General features: G+C 51.8%; 7 protein-coding genes across 7 annotated transcripts; 4 read left to right on the top strand and 3 right to left on the bottom strand.

Annotated features, from left to right (window-relative positions):
• Nucleotides 1-163: 163 nt before the first annotated feature.
• PV05_02281 (uncharacterized protein) lies at nucleotides 164-1,256 on the top strand (the record flags this gene model as incomplete). The annotated part of the gene is made up of 3 exons (XM_013462849.1): nucleotides 164-598; nucleotides 687-914; nucleotides 974-1,256. 3 exons carry the CDS (start codon nucleotides 164-166, stop codon nucleotides 1,130-1,132), a joined length of 822 nt encoding a protein of 273 aa, XP_013318303.1. The 3' UTR covers nucleotides 1,133-1,256.
• A 226-nt stretch (nucleotides 1,257-1,482) lies between these two features.
• PV05_02282 (uncharacterized protein) lies at nucleotides 1,483-3,127 on the top strand. Its single transcript, XM_013462850.1, has one exon. It carries the CDS (start codon nucleotides 1,622-1,624, stop codon nucleotides 2,396-2,398), a length of 777 nt encoding a protein of 258 aa, XP_013318304.1. The 5' UTR covers nucleotides 1,483-1,621; the 3' UTR covers nucleotides 2,399-3,127.
• A 173-nt stretch (nucleotides 3,128-3,300) lies between these two features.
• PV05_02283 (uncharacterized protein) lies at nucleotides 3,301-5,911 on the bottom strand (the record flags this gene model as incomplete). Its single annotated transcript, XM_013462851.1, has 2 exons — nucleotides 3,301-4,887; nucleotides 4,931-5,911. 2 exons carry the CDS (start codon nucleotides 5,909-5,911, stop codon nucleotides 3,301-3,303), a joined length of 2,568 nt encoding a protein of 855 aa, XP_013318305.1.
• Nucleotides 5,912-6,614: 703 nt separating this feature from the next.
• PV05_02284 (uncharacterized protein) lies at nucleotides 6,615-7,687 on the top strand. Its single transcript, XM_013462852.1, has 4 exons — nucleotides 6,615-6,840; nucleotides 6,892-7,080; nucleotides 7,137-7,419; nucleotides 7,473-7,687. The coding sequence occupies exons 1-4, from the start codon at nucleotides 6,688-6,690 to the stop codon at nucleotides 7,481-7,483; spliced, it is 636 nt and encodes a 211-aa protein (XP_013318306.1). The 5' UTR covers nucleotides 6,615-6,687; the 3' UTR covers nucleotides 7,484-7,687.
• On the top strand, nucleotides 7,670-9,341 carry PV05_02285 (uncharacterized protein; the record flags this gene model as incomplete). Its single annotated transcript, XM_013462853.1, has 3 exons — nucleotides 7,670-7,888; nucleotides 7,938-8,579; nucleotides 8,653-9,341. Exons 2-3 carry the CDS (start codon nucleotides 8,309-8,311, stop codon nucleotides 9,339-9,341), a joined length of 960 nt encoding a protein of 319 aa, XP_013318307.1. The 5' UTR covers nucleotides 7,670-7,888; nucleotides 7,938-8,308.
• A 250-nt stretch (nucleotides 9,342-9,591) lies between these two features.
• PV05_02286 (uncharacterized protein) lies at nucleotides 9,592-10,900 on the bottom strand. The gene has a single exon (XM_013462854.1). It carries the CDS (start codon nucleotides 10,699-10,701, stop codon nucleotides 9,604-9,606), a length of 1,098 nt encoding a protein of 365 aa, XP_013318308.1. The 5' UTR covers nucleotides 10,702-10,900; the 3' UTR covers nucleotides 9,592-9,603.
• A 1,023-nt stretch (nucleotides 10,901-11,923) lies between these two features.
• On the bottom strand, nucleotides 11,924-13,461 carry PV05_02287 (uncharacterized protein; the record flags this gene model as incomplete). Its single annotated transcript, XM_013462855.1, has 1 exon — nucleotides 11,924-13,461. One exon carries the CDS (start codon nucleotides 13,459-13,461, stop codon nucleotides 11,983-11,985), a length of 1,479 nt encoding a protein of 492 aa, XP_013318309.1. The 3' UTR covers nucleotides 11,924-11,982.
• Between the last annotated feature and the right edge of the window lie 380 nt (nucleotides 13,462-13,841).

Genomic DNA, 13,841 nt, shown 5'->3' on the forward strand with positions numbered 1-13,841 from the left:
ACATTATCATCAGGCACGACAGCAAATGGTATCCGCTCCGCGTCTTCGAGTTTCGCCCCCGCAGCCGCCAGAGGCGCACAAAGGGCCGGGGATGAAATCCATCAGCGACAGAGCATCCAAGGCCGGCGAGGCAGGACGCCCAGTTCTTCTCTCGTTTGATGAGATGCCGGAATGGTACAGACGTGAATGCAACCAGTGGATTCTCCATGGCTATCGGCCCATCTCAGGCTCGGCTCACGCTTCGTTCTCCAGTTGGTCGTATATCCACAACGAGTCGGTCAACATCTATTCCCACCTCATCCCGGCCGTTTTCTTCCTGCTCGGCGAGTGGTATATCCAACAGTACCTTGCAAGCAGATACTCCGGGGTCACTGGCGCCGATTTCATTGCTTTCTCCATCTTCATGTTGACGGCCGTCGCGTGCCTGTCGTTGTCGGCGACGTACCACACCTTGATGAACCACTCCCAACACGTGGAACATTTCTGCCTGCGACTGGATATGTTGGGTGTAGTGATCTTCATACTGGGCGACCTTGTCTTGGGAATATACATGGTTTTCTGGTGTGAACCTTGGCCACGCAATATCTACTGGTCTATGGTTAGTTAATCTCCATGTGCACAGTTTTGTTTTTCCTCATCTCAGACCTGGTATTTGAGTCTAACACTCTTCTTTCCTCGTTTGATAGATTGGAGTTTTCGGGACGTTGACCATCTTCATGACAATGCATCCCAAGTTCCAGGGCTCAAAGTATCGCCTCTTCCGAGCATTGATGTTCGTGGCGACTGGCTTCGCCGGCGTTGCGCCCTTGATCCATGGACTCAACGTGTTCGGCATGTCGCAGATGATGAGAAAAGCTTTTCCCTATACTCTGGCAAAAGCAGGCTGCCTTCTATCTGGGACTTCGTTTTATGCAGTGAGTCTCCCAATTGCGCACACAAAAGAGAAATTGTCCCTAACACATGTGGTTCCAAGACTAGGTTTCCCGAAAGTCGATATCCTGGAAAATTCGACCTATGGGGCTCCCATTCGATCTTTCACATCCTGGTGGTATGCGCCGCTGTGGTCCAGTTGATAGGGTATCTGGATGCCTTCGACTATGCTCACGCAAATCTTACTTGTCCATCTCTTTGAGTTATGTAGACCATGCCGAGTATGGAGCTTCTAGCCACTGGGACGAGCGTTTCGAAGGACGCTGACTGTACGATAGTGAAGTTCAGTTCTTTGAACTCGATTATCAGCCCTTGTAGAATAAGAGATGGGAGATAGTAAGAATGGCCCCCACCATTGGGAGGACACGGGTGATTGCTCACCCCCGAGTCAGGGCGAGCCGGGGGTGAGCACAGGGCGGCATCACCCTGTGCCGAATCCAGAACCACCCGAGTCAGAGCTTGGCAAATCAGCGGGAACATGACTCGTAGCAACTAACTGCGTCAACCGTGTTCACTTCATTGCAGCTAGGATTACGGAGTAAATGCCTTGCAGTTGTCCTATTCTGATATTACACCTCGCATCGTGATGTCCTGACAACGGGCATCTCCAGACTACCTACTCCTTACACATCTTTCCCCATTTCTGCCGAAGCCGCAAAGTTGTGACCTTTGCCTGTCGGCGAACGTAGACATGCATACCGCCCTCAACCGACTCCAGACGACCTTCGGGTTCTTCACGACTTGCGCTTTCACTCTTGCTTCGATAATTGCCGTTCTCTCTATCATCCCCATTCCTGCCCCGGCCGGCTCACCCAGTGCCTCAGTGTCGGTCCGCAACGTCCAGGTCGTCAAAGGCCGCCCTCACTACTATGCCACGAAACGAGAAGAGTACGCCCAGATCAGGTTCGATCTCGAAGCAGATCTGTCCAGCCTATTCACCTGGAACACGAAGCAACTGTTTGTCTACGTGACAGCAAACTACCCCACCAGCAAAGATGGCCAAGGAGGAATGTCCGAAGCGGTCATCTGGGACACAATCATCCCCGCTAAATCATCGCCTTATTCATGGCAGAATCTCAAGCAGAAATACTTTCCAGACAAGAAGAAGTCAAAGTCCAAGAGTCGGAGAGAGTCACTTAGCAAACAGTCTACGGATCTCGTCAAGCCTGGATTCATCACATTGAAGAACCAGAAGCCAAAGTACCAGATCACGGACCCGACTGGTGTTATCAGCGAGCGAGCAAATGCTACCTTGCATGTCAGCTGGAATGTACAACCATGGGTAGGCGCGCTGATTTGGGACAAGGGATATCTAGGCAGTCGAGTTGGACAATGGGAAGCTGGCAAGGTCGGCAAGAGTGAGACTTTCGAATTCCCTCCTTTAAAGGGTACGAAATCCGAGGTTGTCAAGGAAAAGGAGCCGCAAACACCGAAAGCTGGCTCCGCCGCGCCTGCCGTCGAGATATGAATGCTCCAGCTGTGATCTCATTCTTCATCTGTCCATCCAAAAACAGCTTTGGCTTCGTGCGAAAACCACCGTCGATCTCCATCGAGAGCAGGGATGTGTCGACTGTCTCCAGTAGCTCGATTTATGTCAGTACTGCGGCCCGCCTCGCTCCAATACCTGCACCCAACTTGTCGCTAGAGTGTGGCAAGACATCGATAGTGCCACGGTCCGCTCGTGCCATGGTCAGTCGATTGCATTTAGCAGTCCGGCTTCGCGGCAGACAGAGCTTCGGAACCGAATGCACGGTCTGCACGGAACTGACTTGACCGTTAAATTGAGGTCAGTCTCTATTCGAAGGGATTGATTCTACCATAAAAGCATCTATGCAAGCATCAGAGCTGGAGAGGGAGTTGACGAAGAGGTCAAGGGACCTAGCAGTCGAGCTTAGACGAGCCCAGCAAGACAGCTTGATAGGACGGAGTCCACTTTAGCGAGTGAGCGGATACTATGATCGTCACCAAAAATACGGAGAGTTCAAGGGGTGATGGTGACAGAATTAATGAATGATCTACTTCGCACAATGTTTGATAATCACCAAGTGGATGCTTGTCCATATCGAACTCAGTGTCCAAGAGCAAATCAGTCCGCGTCATGTCCTATACTGCGTCGTCCGGCTCAATCAATAACTGGATTGCCGAATCCAAGCGAGAGAAACCACGGGGCGAGAATTCGTTATACATGAGGCTTTTGTTGATGCTTCGCACAGGGAGTCACGCTCGCCATATTGCGAGAGTCAGCTCCTTGCGTTGGAAACGTAGTGGATCTTGTCTTGAGACGGAGTCGTTTGTGGGAAATTGGTAATCCTGGTCATTTCGTCCTCAGGTGCATTCAAGGGCATAGCCCGTCCTCCGGGGTCTTCGCCATCATGTCAGCAATGATTGTTTGAACAAGCGTTGCGGGTGACCAGGCCGGAGAGATTCTGGTACATGAAGCTGGTTCAACGAAACCTTGGCGCAGCCCCAGGCACAGTCAGCAGTCCCGGTGTGCCCTCCCTTTGTCATGGCCAAGCTGTAGACTCTCTCATCTTGACACCGAGCAACGTCGGCGAGGAAACTGTATTCCTGCCAATCCCAGGACTCTTGCGCTGAAGCCTCATAAAGCGACAAACCTAGAACACAGCTCCTGACATCGAACACATCCCCAGCACGATTGTCACACAGTACCTCCTCAACAACCCTGTGGCAACCAAATTTCCAACGTGAGTCGAAAGGGCATAGATGACAAGGACCCAGCCATTTCCGACTGTGGGGTTCTTGTTGCGCGCAGTATGCCACTTCTCTTCGCTGAAGGATGGGAGGCTGGCTACGCGACCTCTGTCGATATCTCAGCCCTTTTTCGCGCTTCAGAGTTGCTCGCCGCTGCATCAGAGCGATGACGCCTGAATCATCCTGTGAATCGTCCAGGATGCCAAGAAACGGCTCTCTCGTACGAGAGGACATTCTCCGCGAGTCCACAAGGGCCGACACCAATGTCTTCCTTGCAATGACCTTCCACACACCTTCGTTTTCCTCGACCTCGTATGGCTTCCAGATGATTCTGTCAGGGTTGTCACATCCACTAGAGTATGCCCCTGGCAGTTTCTGGAGCTTGTGCACTCGAACAATTCGGATGCGGAAGAACTCGACACCCCAATCTGCAGGTGTAGGTCCGTACAGCAATCGCTTCACTTGCAGATCTAAGCGTTCCAAAGGCGACCAGAGTCCTATCATATCGATGTCCAGGCTATTTCCACAACGAAACGACTCCCAGATCTTGCTCTCTTTGGCCCCATACTGGAGGAGATCTATCCCAGCCACCTGAAGCATGTTGATCCAAAAATCAATGCATTCTGTTTCAACCGAAACATCACACAGTCGCCGCAGCCCATGACGGGCATGCAGGTATGTTAACAAGGGTGTGCTCTGCCAGCCATCCTGACCTCTGACGTCTGCTGCTATGTTGCACGGATCAGCACCATTTCGTAAAAGACCCACTCCGAAGTCGAACCATTCCTGGAAGGCAGGCTCAAATGCATCCAGAGCAAGCCGACTCGCAACATAATGCAACGCAGACCTGCCGATGCTATCCCGAAGATGTGCCAGTTCTCGATCTGATTGTTGTAGCTCGATACATCCGAGAAAGTCCGAGAACGTCACCGAGCGGAGATTGACGGCCAACTCGAACCTAGCAGCCAGTGAGCGACAGGAGAGTTCGAGGCCTTGATACTCCATTATCACGTTGAGGCAATGCAGGTTGGGGCAATAACGCAGCCAGTGTTCTCCAATGAAGGGATCATAAATGTCAACATCGAATCCGGGTGCCGCCATGAAGAGTCGGTACACATCCACCGAAGGGCCGCTATAAAAGCCGAAACGGTTCAGACTTTTGCTCAAAATTGTTCCTTGATCTGGAAAGGTTATTAGGCTCAGAAGGTAACGACAAATTTCAAGCCACCCATAGTCTGCTGCGACCTGACTCGTTAGTATGATCCTGGCATCTGGATGTAAGGCTCACCTCAAGTAAGGTCTCGCAATGTTGCGCTTCATCATAAGGCTTCGACATGTCCAGTGGTGACGCCTCTCCACTGTCAATAAGCCGGCGCATGCGCTGAAGATCGCCCCGCTTAGCGTATTCGAATACCGGGGCGTCGACAGGAACCCAGTTATATGTACGAAATTGAATATTCCAGCCACTTTGAGCACCGACTAAAGCGACATCCCAGACACGAGACGAAAGCCAAGTTGGAAAATTTAAACGGGCACGAAAGCGTGGTCTTTCGTTCTTTCGCTTGGCTCTTATGGTAAGGCCCGCACTGTTGCAAAGTTGGCTGTGATTCCGTGCAGTTGTCATCGACAATGTATTAGGTCCGTACGTTGCCGTCAATGACATTTCGTTACCTTCGTCTAGATGGCTTCTAGGAACATTTTGTGGATGCCGAGGTGCATGCTCTGAAGAAGGCAGGAGTAGTGTCAATTGCTGTGAGATATTGGCGCTTCCGACAGTCACCAGGTCCTGGAGACTGCACAGCATATTGCGATGCTCCTGATGGAGTTTCTGTTGTTCTACGCCCATGTACATCATGTAAGCAAGGTTCAGTGAACTCTTTGCACGTTCGAGATCACCAAGTAGCTCCTTCACGTCTCGTTCCTTGAATGCTGTGTATAACCTGCCACGGACCCTGGCATGTCTTGTAAGGCAGCGATCCAGGTTATCGGCCAATTGCTGAATATCTTGCACATACTGTTGGCATTGCGTGATGCAGCGGGTCATAAGAGCTTCACTATGAGTATCATGGCGTCTGTGCTGTTCAAGCTGGCCCAGTGCGAGGCTCATAGTCTCGAGGTCGAACAATAACCTTTCGATAGTACCTGGGGCATCCTTCGCGGCCTGAGATAGTCTTTTCAGCTTCATTGCAGACTCTCCTAGTTGAATACTGAGTGCGACTAATCCTGCACCAGCGCTGACCACTCCAACAATTGCTTCGACACCGGACATTGTGAGATGCCGTCGATGCTGTGAACGGCTGATGGGTAGCCGATGAAAAGATTCGAGGAAGTAAAAGCTCGAAAGCTACCATACTGCTCACAGCCTGATGCAAAAGGTTGGGCTGCAACGAATGTTATATCACCACGTAGCCGGTCGGCACTGCCACTTGTTATGCAGTATGAGCCAACCATGTCTCAGTTGATGATCCTCGCATGACAAGCAGGGGCTGACAAGCTACCTGGTTTTCTTGCAGAACGAGGGGTAAGGAAGCACGCCTTGCGGCCATCGGGCGCTTTTACGGCCCCCATGACTGCAATAGGCCGAAACGGGGAGCCCATAATCCCTGGTAGTGTTTGTGTACCAGGTAAGGTAACCTAGCCCACGCCACTTTCAGCCTGACCAGCCGTCATATGATCACATGGCCCAGCTTCCACAGAAGGCCGGAGGTTCTGGCTAGGACCATCGCAGAGGTTGCAGCGAGATGCACCGCTCTTACATGATCAGAGTGGAATATCGAGTGTTGGTGAAGCCGTGCAGTGAAATAAGTAGCAAGTCTAACAGTAGCTTAGCTGGCTGAGGTAAACGCTGGGTAAGGTGGATGGTGTCAGGGGTAAATCCGGTCTAAAATCCGCGCCAAGATTTGGAGAAAGCGGATTTCCAGATGGGACTCGTAGACTGCGCGACTGCGCCAAAGGTGGCCCTTTGCTTTGAGTGAACAGTTTACTCGTGTGCCCATTAAAAGCGACGCCATCTCGAATTTCTCCGAGTAAAATAAGCGTGACAACATGCGGTCGCTGTCGATTCTCCTCGGCCTGCTGGCCCTGGCCGTCTCCAGCGTTTACGGCACAGCATTGACCTACAAACTCGGGGCCAGCGAGAAAGCCTGTTTCTTCACCAACGTCGAGCGACAGGATGCCAAAGTCGCCTTTTACTTTGCGGTATGGCTGCTTGTTCGCCCCTCGAGTCTTATCTAAATGCTGACTCTTCAGGTACAATCGGGCGGCTCCTTCGACGTCGACTATTCGGTATATGGTCCGAATGACAAGAAAATCATGGAAGGGGAGAAAGAACGCCAGGGAGACTTCGTCTTTACGGCGCAGAACCCCGGCGAGTACTGCTTCTGCTTCAACAATGAGATGTCTACCTTTGCAGATAAGATGGTGGACTTTGAAGTTGCGGTAGGCGACACGTAGCCCTCATTCCATGGGCAGATCTGACCGCGAGTGCTCCACAGGTCGAAGACGAATCCAAATCCGCTCTCCTACCTCAGAAGGCTGGCTCCTCGCCCGAACAACATTCAGCGCTGGAAGATATGATTTACAAGATTAGTGGGCAATTGAGCACGGTCAGCAGGATGCAGAAATATTTCCGCACACGAGAGAACCGCAACTTCAGCACGGTCCGGAGTACGGAGCAGAGAATCTTCAATTTCAGTCTTATCGAGGTGTGCATGATGGTGGGTATGGCCGGCCTGCAAGTCTTGGTGGTCAGGTTCTTCTTCCAAGGAGCCCGGAAAGGTGAGTCAACTTCTATAGTACCCCATATTTGGTTGCTGACGTGCAACTTGCAGGATATGTATGAACTTGATGTGGTGGCTCACAGAGTTTGTAATAGTATGTTTAGACGAAAAGCACGAGACTCAAAATTCAATACACTCCTAATAGCTTGAGGAGAACTCCAAACTCTTCATGGCAGACACTTTTTGACACAGACGCCTGACTTACGAGTCAGTGAAGCGAAGCCTTCCGCAAGCTCATTATCGTTGAGGGAATGCTCAGTGATTTTCAGCGAGAAATGCCTGTTGATGATACCTCTTCGACGAGCCGCACGTACCCCAATTTAGGGCTGCCCGAGAGAAGACGTTGCTGATGCGTGGTACGAAGGCCCGTCGAACAGCTGGGACCTTGCCGCAAAGAATGCATCTGGTAACATCGCAAGGAACAGGCGGATTGAGTAAACGTCTCACCCTCGAAATACCATCAGCAGGTCAGTAAATATTCTGAGGACGGTGGTATAAAGACCGATACATCTACAGATTAGCCCACCAATGCGCCGAGCATTTACAAGACTATATTTAGTATTCTTCTGAGGATGGTCTACGGAGTAACGCTGGATAATAATGGCAGAAGCACAGATTACTCTTCAAACCAGGCAGCTAGGTCCAGTACTCTCGGGCCCCATTCCATCAACGTTCACCTTGGAATTTTCTATGAATGCTACTGGTCGGCGCTGCCAGAAAGAGATGCTCCGAGAGACACTGAATGATCACGATGGATTTTCAGGCCCAAGATGACTACGACTCCAACAACTTTGGTCAGCCACTCTGGATCCGAATAAATCTAAAGGATCCCCAGTAAGCTGCGCTCGCCTCTAACCTATCTCTCCAGAACTGGCGAACAGCAGACAATGTCCAACATGTTTGCTTCAAAGGAGACCAAGGCCTGGAGGGGATATCAAACGACATGGAAAAGCACTCCATCCTACACCACCGCCTCCCAGGCCATTGGAGACATCATTACACGACGCTATCGAGAGAGACAGCTGCCGTCCATCAAGCGATGTGTCATCGTCGGCCCAGGCCAACTCTCGATCCCCAAATCTCTACCCGGAATGACAAGCGTGGGCAATGTGGACTTATTCTATCTTGCCATCTTCCTCTGCCTGAGAGACCTAATCGGTAAGGCACCTACTCTATCTCTACTAAAAAAAAGTCAGGTTTGTCTCGATGCTGAAAGGTGAAACTAAACCAGCAACGAAGCAAGCCCCCTTCACCAAGGACAAACCCCTCGGCCTCGCATATGCCGGCGACTACCGAGGCGTCGACGAGGGTGTCTTGAGAAGCGCCAATGTCCAGGTCATCACCGCGCTCGATGCGTCGAGTATCACCGAGTCGTTCGTGTACATCAGACGCGCACCGCCCGAACAGATCGCGCAGATCCTCAACTTGCAACCGGGCATCATCTTCTGGGATAAAATGATCGCACCGCAAACATTCACACCACAACTTCAGCCCATGATCTCCAAGTTCTTGGACGGAGCCCAGTCTCCGATCCCGATACCTCTGACCGCGGGAGAAAAACGCAGCGACACACCGCCATACTGGCAATTCACAAGACCGTCATACCTACAATGGCGCTTGCCAGGCACGCTGTCGCCCCCGGAATATTCGGACCCTGCGATGACTGTGGATGATTTGAAGGACCCCAGAACTGGCCGACTCAACAATGAGCCGACTCTGCGCGGTACTCAGGCTCCGACGGCAAATGGGCCGGGAGGTCGTCATCCGAATCCGTTGATGCTTCGACGATTCAATCCCAGAGCCCAGGACTTTCAGGAGGAGACTCCCGAGAACGGTACTCCGACGGCCGTTCCCAGGTTTCGGGCCCGGGACTCGCCTCACACTACGACTTTGCCGCGACCGCCTATCATGAAAGACTAAATCTGCCGTTCGTGGAAGTGAGCTGTGTCAGATCGTGTCTGTTTTTCGAAGCGCCAAAATACTAAAGATCATAGCTTCGACCGAACGGGCACGACACAGTGACAGGGTTTGGCAGCTGTGAATGACGCAAGCAATCCAAGCCGAGAAGTCACTCCAGGATTTCAAACATAGTCAGGATGCTATATATGTGCGCCCGACCTGGCTCAAGATGTATATATTGCTTGCAGATTTGTTTGTAAGCAGACCCTGGCACTGGTGTACATCAGCCTTTCTCGCCGATCCCACGATCTAGCAACCAGCCCACTCCTTCCACGGCATCCCTCATCCTCTTCTTGCTCATCTCTAACTGCGGAAACGTAGCCCACCAGCAATGACCGAAGCCTGGATACAAATCTAACCTCGTCGGCACCTCGCACTCTTCTCGCAGCACCCTCTCATAAATCAACCCATCATCACGAAACCTATCCATCCCGCACACTTGAAAGTATGCCGGCGGAACACCCATATGTCCATGCCGAACCGACCCAGTTCCCTCGTCGGCCGGATGATGCTGGTCGAAACTCATGTACAGTTTACTCGTCATATCTGGCTGGAACGCGTCTCGGAACATGTTTAACATGGTCTTACCTAGCATCGGCGCCTCCTCATTCTGAGTAAAGCTCAGATATCGATCCCGGTAGTTCGCCGGCACATGATGTTCCGATATGTAAGTGCCCGCGCAGAGGAATTGTCCAGTCAATTGTGGATGCAGGTTGCCATCTCGCGCGACATGTGCTAGTGATGCCGAGAGGTTTGCACCAGCCGAAGTACCACCGACGACGAACCCGACTCGGGCATCTGTGCAGCGCGGGAAGACAGCCGAATTCGCCTTGCGCGCCTCGCTGGCTGCAAACTCGAGCGTCTCCCAGGCGTCGCAGATGGAGAAGGGGAAGGGGAACTCAGGCGCGAGGCGATACGATGCGCAGACCACGATGGCGGAATGCGCCAGGGCGAGTTGCCGTGCCAAGGGAAGTTCGAATTCGGGGTGTCCGACGCAGTGGCCGCCGCCATGGAAGAGCAAGATCAGCGGCCGTGGCGTTGCATCCGACAGGGCAGAGGTCAGATGACATACAATGATGCGCGAGGGATAGTCGTCGCGCAGTTTGATGGAATGGGTCGTCTCGGTGATGTCATGTGGACGACTTTCTGACAGCGACTTTTGAAGGACCGGCAGGGCAGCTGCGGTTTCTTCCTTGAGGGTCGTGATGGTGCAATTGGATTCCGGACTGAGGAGGTTGGTCTTAAGAGCTTCTGCGAAATATGGGTCGATGCTCGACGTGGCGAGGATCCCGGTGGTGGTCCAGGGTGGTGTTGATGGCATCTTGAAAAAGGACGGCCAAGATTCCTGGAAGAATGCCAGGCTGTACTTGAAATGTGCTCCTCAGCTTTGCCGACCGCGGGTTCCTTATGCGCGAGAGTCAAGAGATTGCTCTGAATATTGAATCGACAACGTCAGCATTGAAGAAAAGCACCAAGTCGCTATGGCAGGCTGAGGGCTGCACCGGAAAGGGAAACCCGCCCAGGTTCTCATCAGTCCTGCATCTGTTCGTAGAGCCGTGCTTTTGCAAATATCTTATTAAGTCATTGGTGATACCAACAGCGTGGAAAGATCGAGAGGATCCTGGTGACCTTATAAGCATAACGTAGCCTCGTTGTCGGCGTAGCATCTCAGAAACGCCGATTAGTCGATTTTCAGGCCGGCCTAAGTATCGTCTGCGCAGAACACGAAGGACCTGAAACGTGAGTGGCCATGCATCACCTGCCGCTAGAAGCTTTGGGTCAGATGAGTGAGACGCCATTCTCTGGTATGCTGACATAGCGCTGTTCCTTAAATAATCTCTCCGTCCGCAAGTCCGGCGCTGGCCTGCGAAAGAACGTTCGCATTGGTCTGGAAGCCAAAGCCGTCAAGGGTTTGCTGATTCGGGGGCCAAAATTCCCAAAACCTCGTACACTTGCGCTTCTAGCCGCATGATGTGCAGATGTGGCTGCATTTAAGCGAAGTTATCCATTGTACACCCGAGTGCACGCACTTTGATTTGAAGCATTGCCGTACGAGCTGGAAATGCCTCCCTTCAACCCTCATTTCCGAGATAACCGTCGTTGAAGGGGCACGCGGAAGCTGGAGACCCCGGGGTGGAATGACGGGTCGGTATGAAAATCAGCCTCTCGACTGTTGACATGCCGACCACGTGTAATTTCGCGCTTCTTCGGGTAAGGCTGAAGTGCTCGAGATGTCTTCGTGGTGTGCGCCTCCTTCGATTTTACCCCGCGCTGAGATATGACTTAAAGTCTCTGCGGCCAATGACCCGCGATTCCATCCTGATCGTATCCCGCAACGATATGCGCACCGCTTGCTGTTCCTCTGTCGCACCACGAAACATGGTTTGCCTGCGGGAGGTTGACGTGACCAAGGAGAGGTCCGTACGATGGAAGATGAAGAGATACGTGAAGGACTTCGACCGAGAAAAGCACAAATCATCCCACCAGTGTCGAGCCTATTGATCTTGGCCTTTACTCCTTTCCACAGAGCAATGACAGGATCCGCCCATTAGTCGTGATTGAGTCAATCCTATTCGAAAGACAGCAATCGCCATTCCTCCTCTTAGCAGTGAAACATCTTGGTGGTACTAACATTGATGCGACTCCATTTTTGGCCGGTCCGGATACAAGAGAGGAATTGCATTGGCCAGTAGACATGGTATAGCCACCACCAGGGCAACGGATCCCAAAATTCGTATGTTCCATCTTTCCAGGTTAAAAGATGGCGTATGAAAGTGACATGATTGCGGATGAGGTCAAGGAAGGATATGCCGAAAGTCAGGAAAGACATAGTGGGTAGAATTGCTCGAGTGACCAGGTCGTGGCCGATCCAATAATACTTGTCGTTTCGTAAAGGCACTACCACGGAGGGGGTTTTCGATGCTGGAAGTTTACCGAGTACGGACAGATAGCCGTCGACTAATGCCGTGGTGCCATTGAACAGTGCCACAGCGGTGTGTGCTCGTGGATTGCATTCGATGGGATAAAGAGTAACGCTGCTAGGATCCTCCGTCTCGTCGTCCGACACCATGAAGTCGAAGGACAGATGACCAGTGAACCCCGGTCCGCCGATCGCAGCATACTTCTTCGTGAAATCGAGCATTGCTCGGCTAAGGACAGAATTGGGAGGCAAGCCTTCATAGTGCATGAGTAATTCTGCCGAAGGGCAAGCGACAAAAGCCTTGACTTGTCCATTGACCACAAGTGAATGGGTGCAATACTCTTTGCCACTGATGAATTGCTGGAGAATCCAGGGTGAGTCTTTCGAGATTTTCAGTTTGGCGATATGCTTGGAAGTGTCCATCGGGGTGGATTTCGGAAGAAGAGTCATATCCCCCCGAACAGCATCGTCAACCCCGATCGTCTTCATGATGTATTTGCGACCAGCGGGAGCATTGCGCAAAATGTTCTCGACCTCTGCTCGACTGGCGATCTCATGTGTTTCCGGAACGGTGAGACCAATGTCTCTAGTATGGGCGATAAAGGTATGCTTTTCGTGTAAGGTCTGAGTCGTCTCAACGTCGAATTGAATAGCCTTGCAATTCGTCCGGCCTTCAACAATCTCCTTTGCCATGCCATCTTCGACTGCCGAAGCCACGCCAGAGCAACTGACCCATAATTCTATCTTTTCCTTTGTGATGATTCCAAGCAGACTGTGGATATATGGCGCTGAGCCAGTCTTCGGATCGGGTTTTCGTAGAGGGTAGAACCTTCGAAGGGATTTTGATCCCCTTCCGCAAACGAGAGCTCCATTCGGCTCGAAGTCTGCTCCAATGACGACATGGCCAGCCTCGTAGAACAGTCTAGCCAGAGCCAGGCCCTTGGTCATGCCAATCCCAGTGACAAGGATCTTGCGAGGATGGAACTCCGACTGGTGATATTGATGTTGCCGGGTAAGGTCTGCATGATTCGGCAAGATCAAGCGTACGAAGAGAGAACAAAGGAGAATTGAGGTATCAAACGGAAGGAAAACAAGGCTGAGAAGCAACAAGGCAGCATTCTGCACCCTGTGAGCTAAAACGGACGAAGCACTGTCGAGCATGGTCAGCACAGCCAGAGGCCAATGGTCAGTTCTGAAGCTCAGAAAGCAGAGGTAACGTAAGGAGTATGGATATTTTGACGGCGATTGATTTTCACATGGTCTGCAAAAAAGGTACCTAGGTAGAGAGAGCGTTGAGCTCATGCCGGCTGGGCCATTCAGAAATGTTCACGTCACGAAACATGATATGTGGAGACGCATGTTTGCGGCCAGCGTCGTGGAACCTGGAAGGCAGGGTGGAGCTGTATGCGGCATCAACAAATACAGAGTCTGAAGATCACAGATGATGTTGCAAGCATTACATGTTGTGATCATGCTGTTCATCAACCACAGAGACGATAGAGGTGAATAAGAGTAACAAGAAGGAGTAGCTAGCACGATGC

This window comes from Exophiala xenobiotica (genome assembly GCF_000835505.1).
Source record: "Exophiala xenobiotica strain CBS 118157 unplaced genomic scaffold supercont1.2, whole genome shotgun sequence".
Classification (NCBI taxonomy): domain Eukaryota; kingdom Fungi; phylum Ascomycota; class Eurotiomycetes; order Chaetothyriales; family Herpotrichiellaceae; genus Exophiala; species Exophiala xenobiotica.

Bases quoted from the DNA above. Each gene is read 5' to 3' on its own strand.
- PV05_02282 (XM_013462850.1), top strand. From the start codon at position 1,622: ATGCATACCGCCCTCAACCGACTCCAGACGACCTTCGGGTTCTTCACG.
- PV05_02284 (XM_013462852.1), top strand. From the start codon at position 6,688: ATGCGGTCGCTGTCGATTCTCCTCGGCCTGCTGGCCCTGGCCGTCTCC. The intron at 6,841-6,891 runs GTATGGCTGCTT...CTGACTCTTCAG, and splicing joins AAGTCGCCTTTTACTTTGCG to GTACAATCGGGCGGCTCCTT. The intron at 7,081-7,136 runs GTAGGCGACACG...AGTGCTCCACAG, and splicing joins TGGTGGACTTTGAAGTTGCG to GTCGAAGACGAATCCAAATC.
- PV05_02286 (XM_013462854.1), bottom strand. From the start codon at position 10,701: ATGCCATCAACACCACCCTGGACCACCACCGGGATCCTCGCCACGTCG.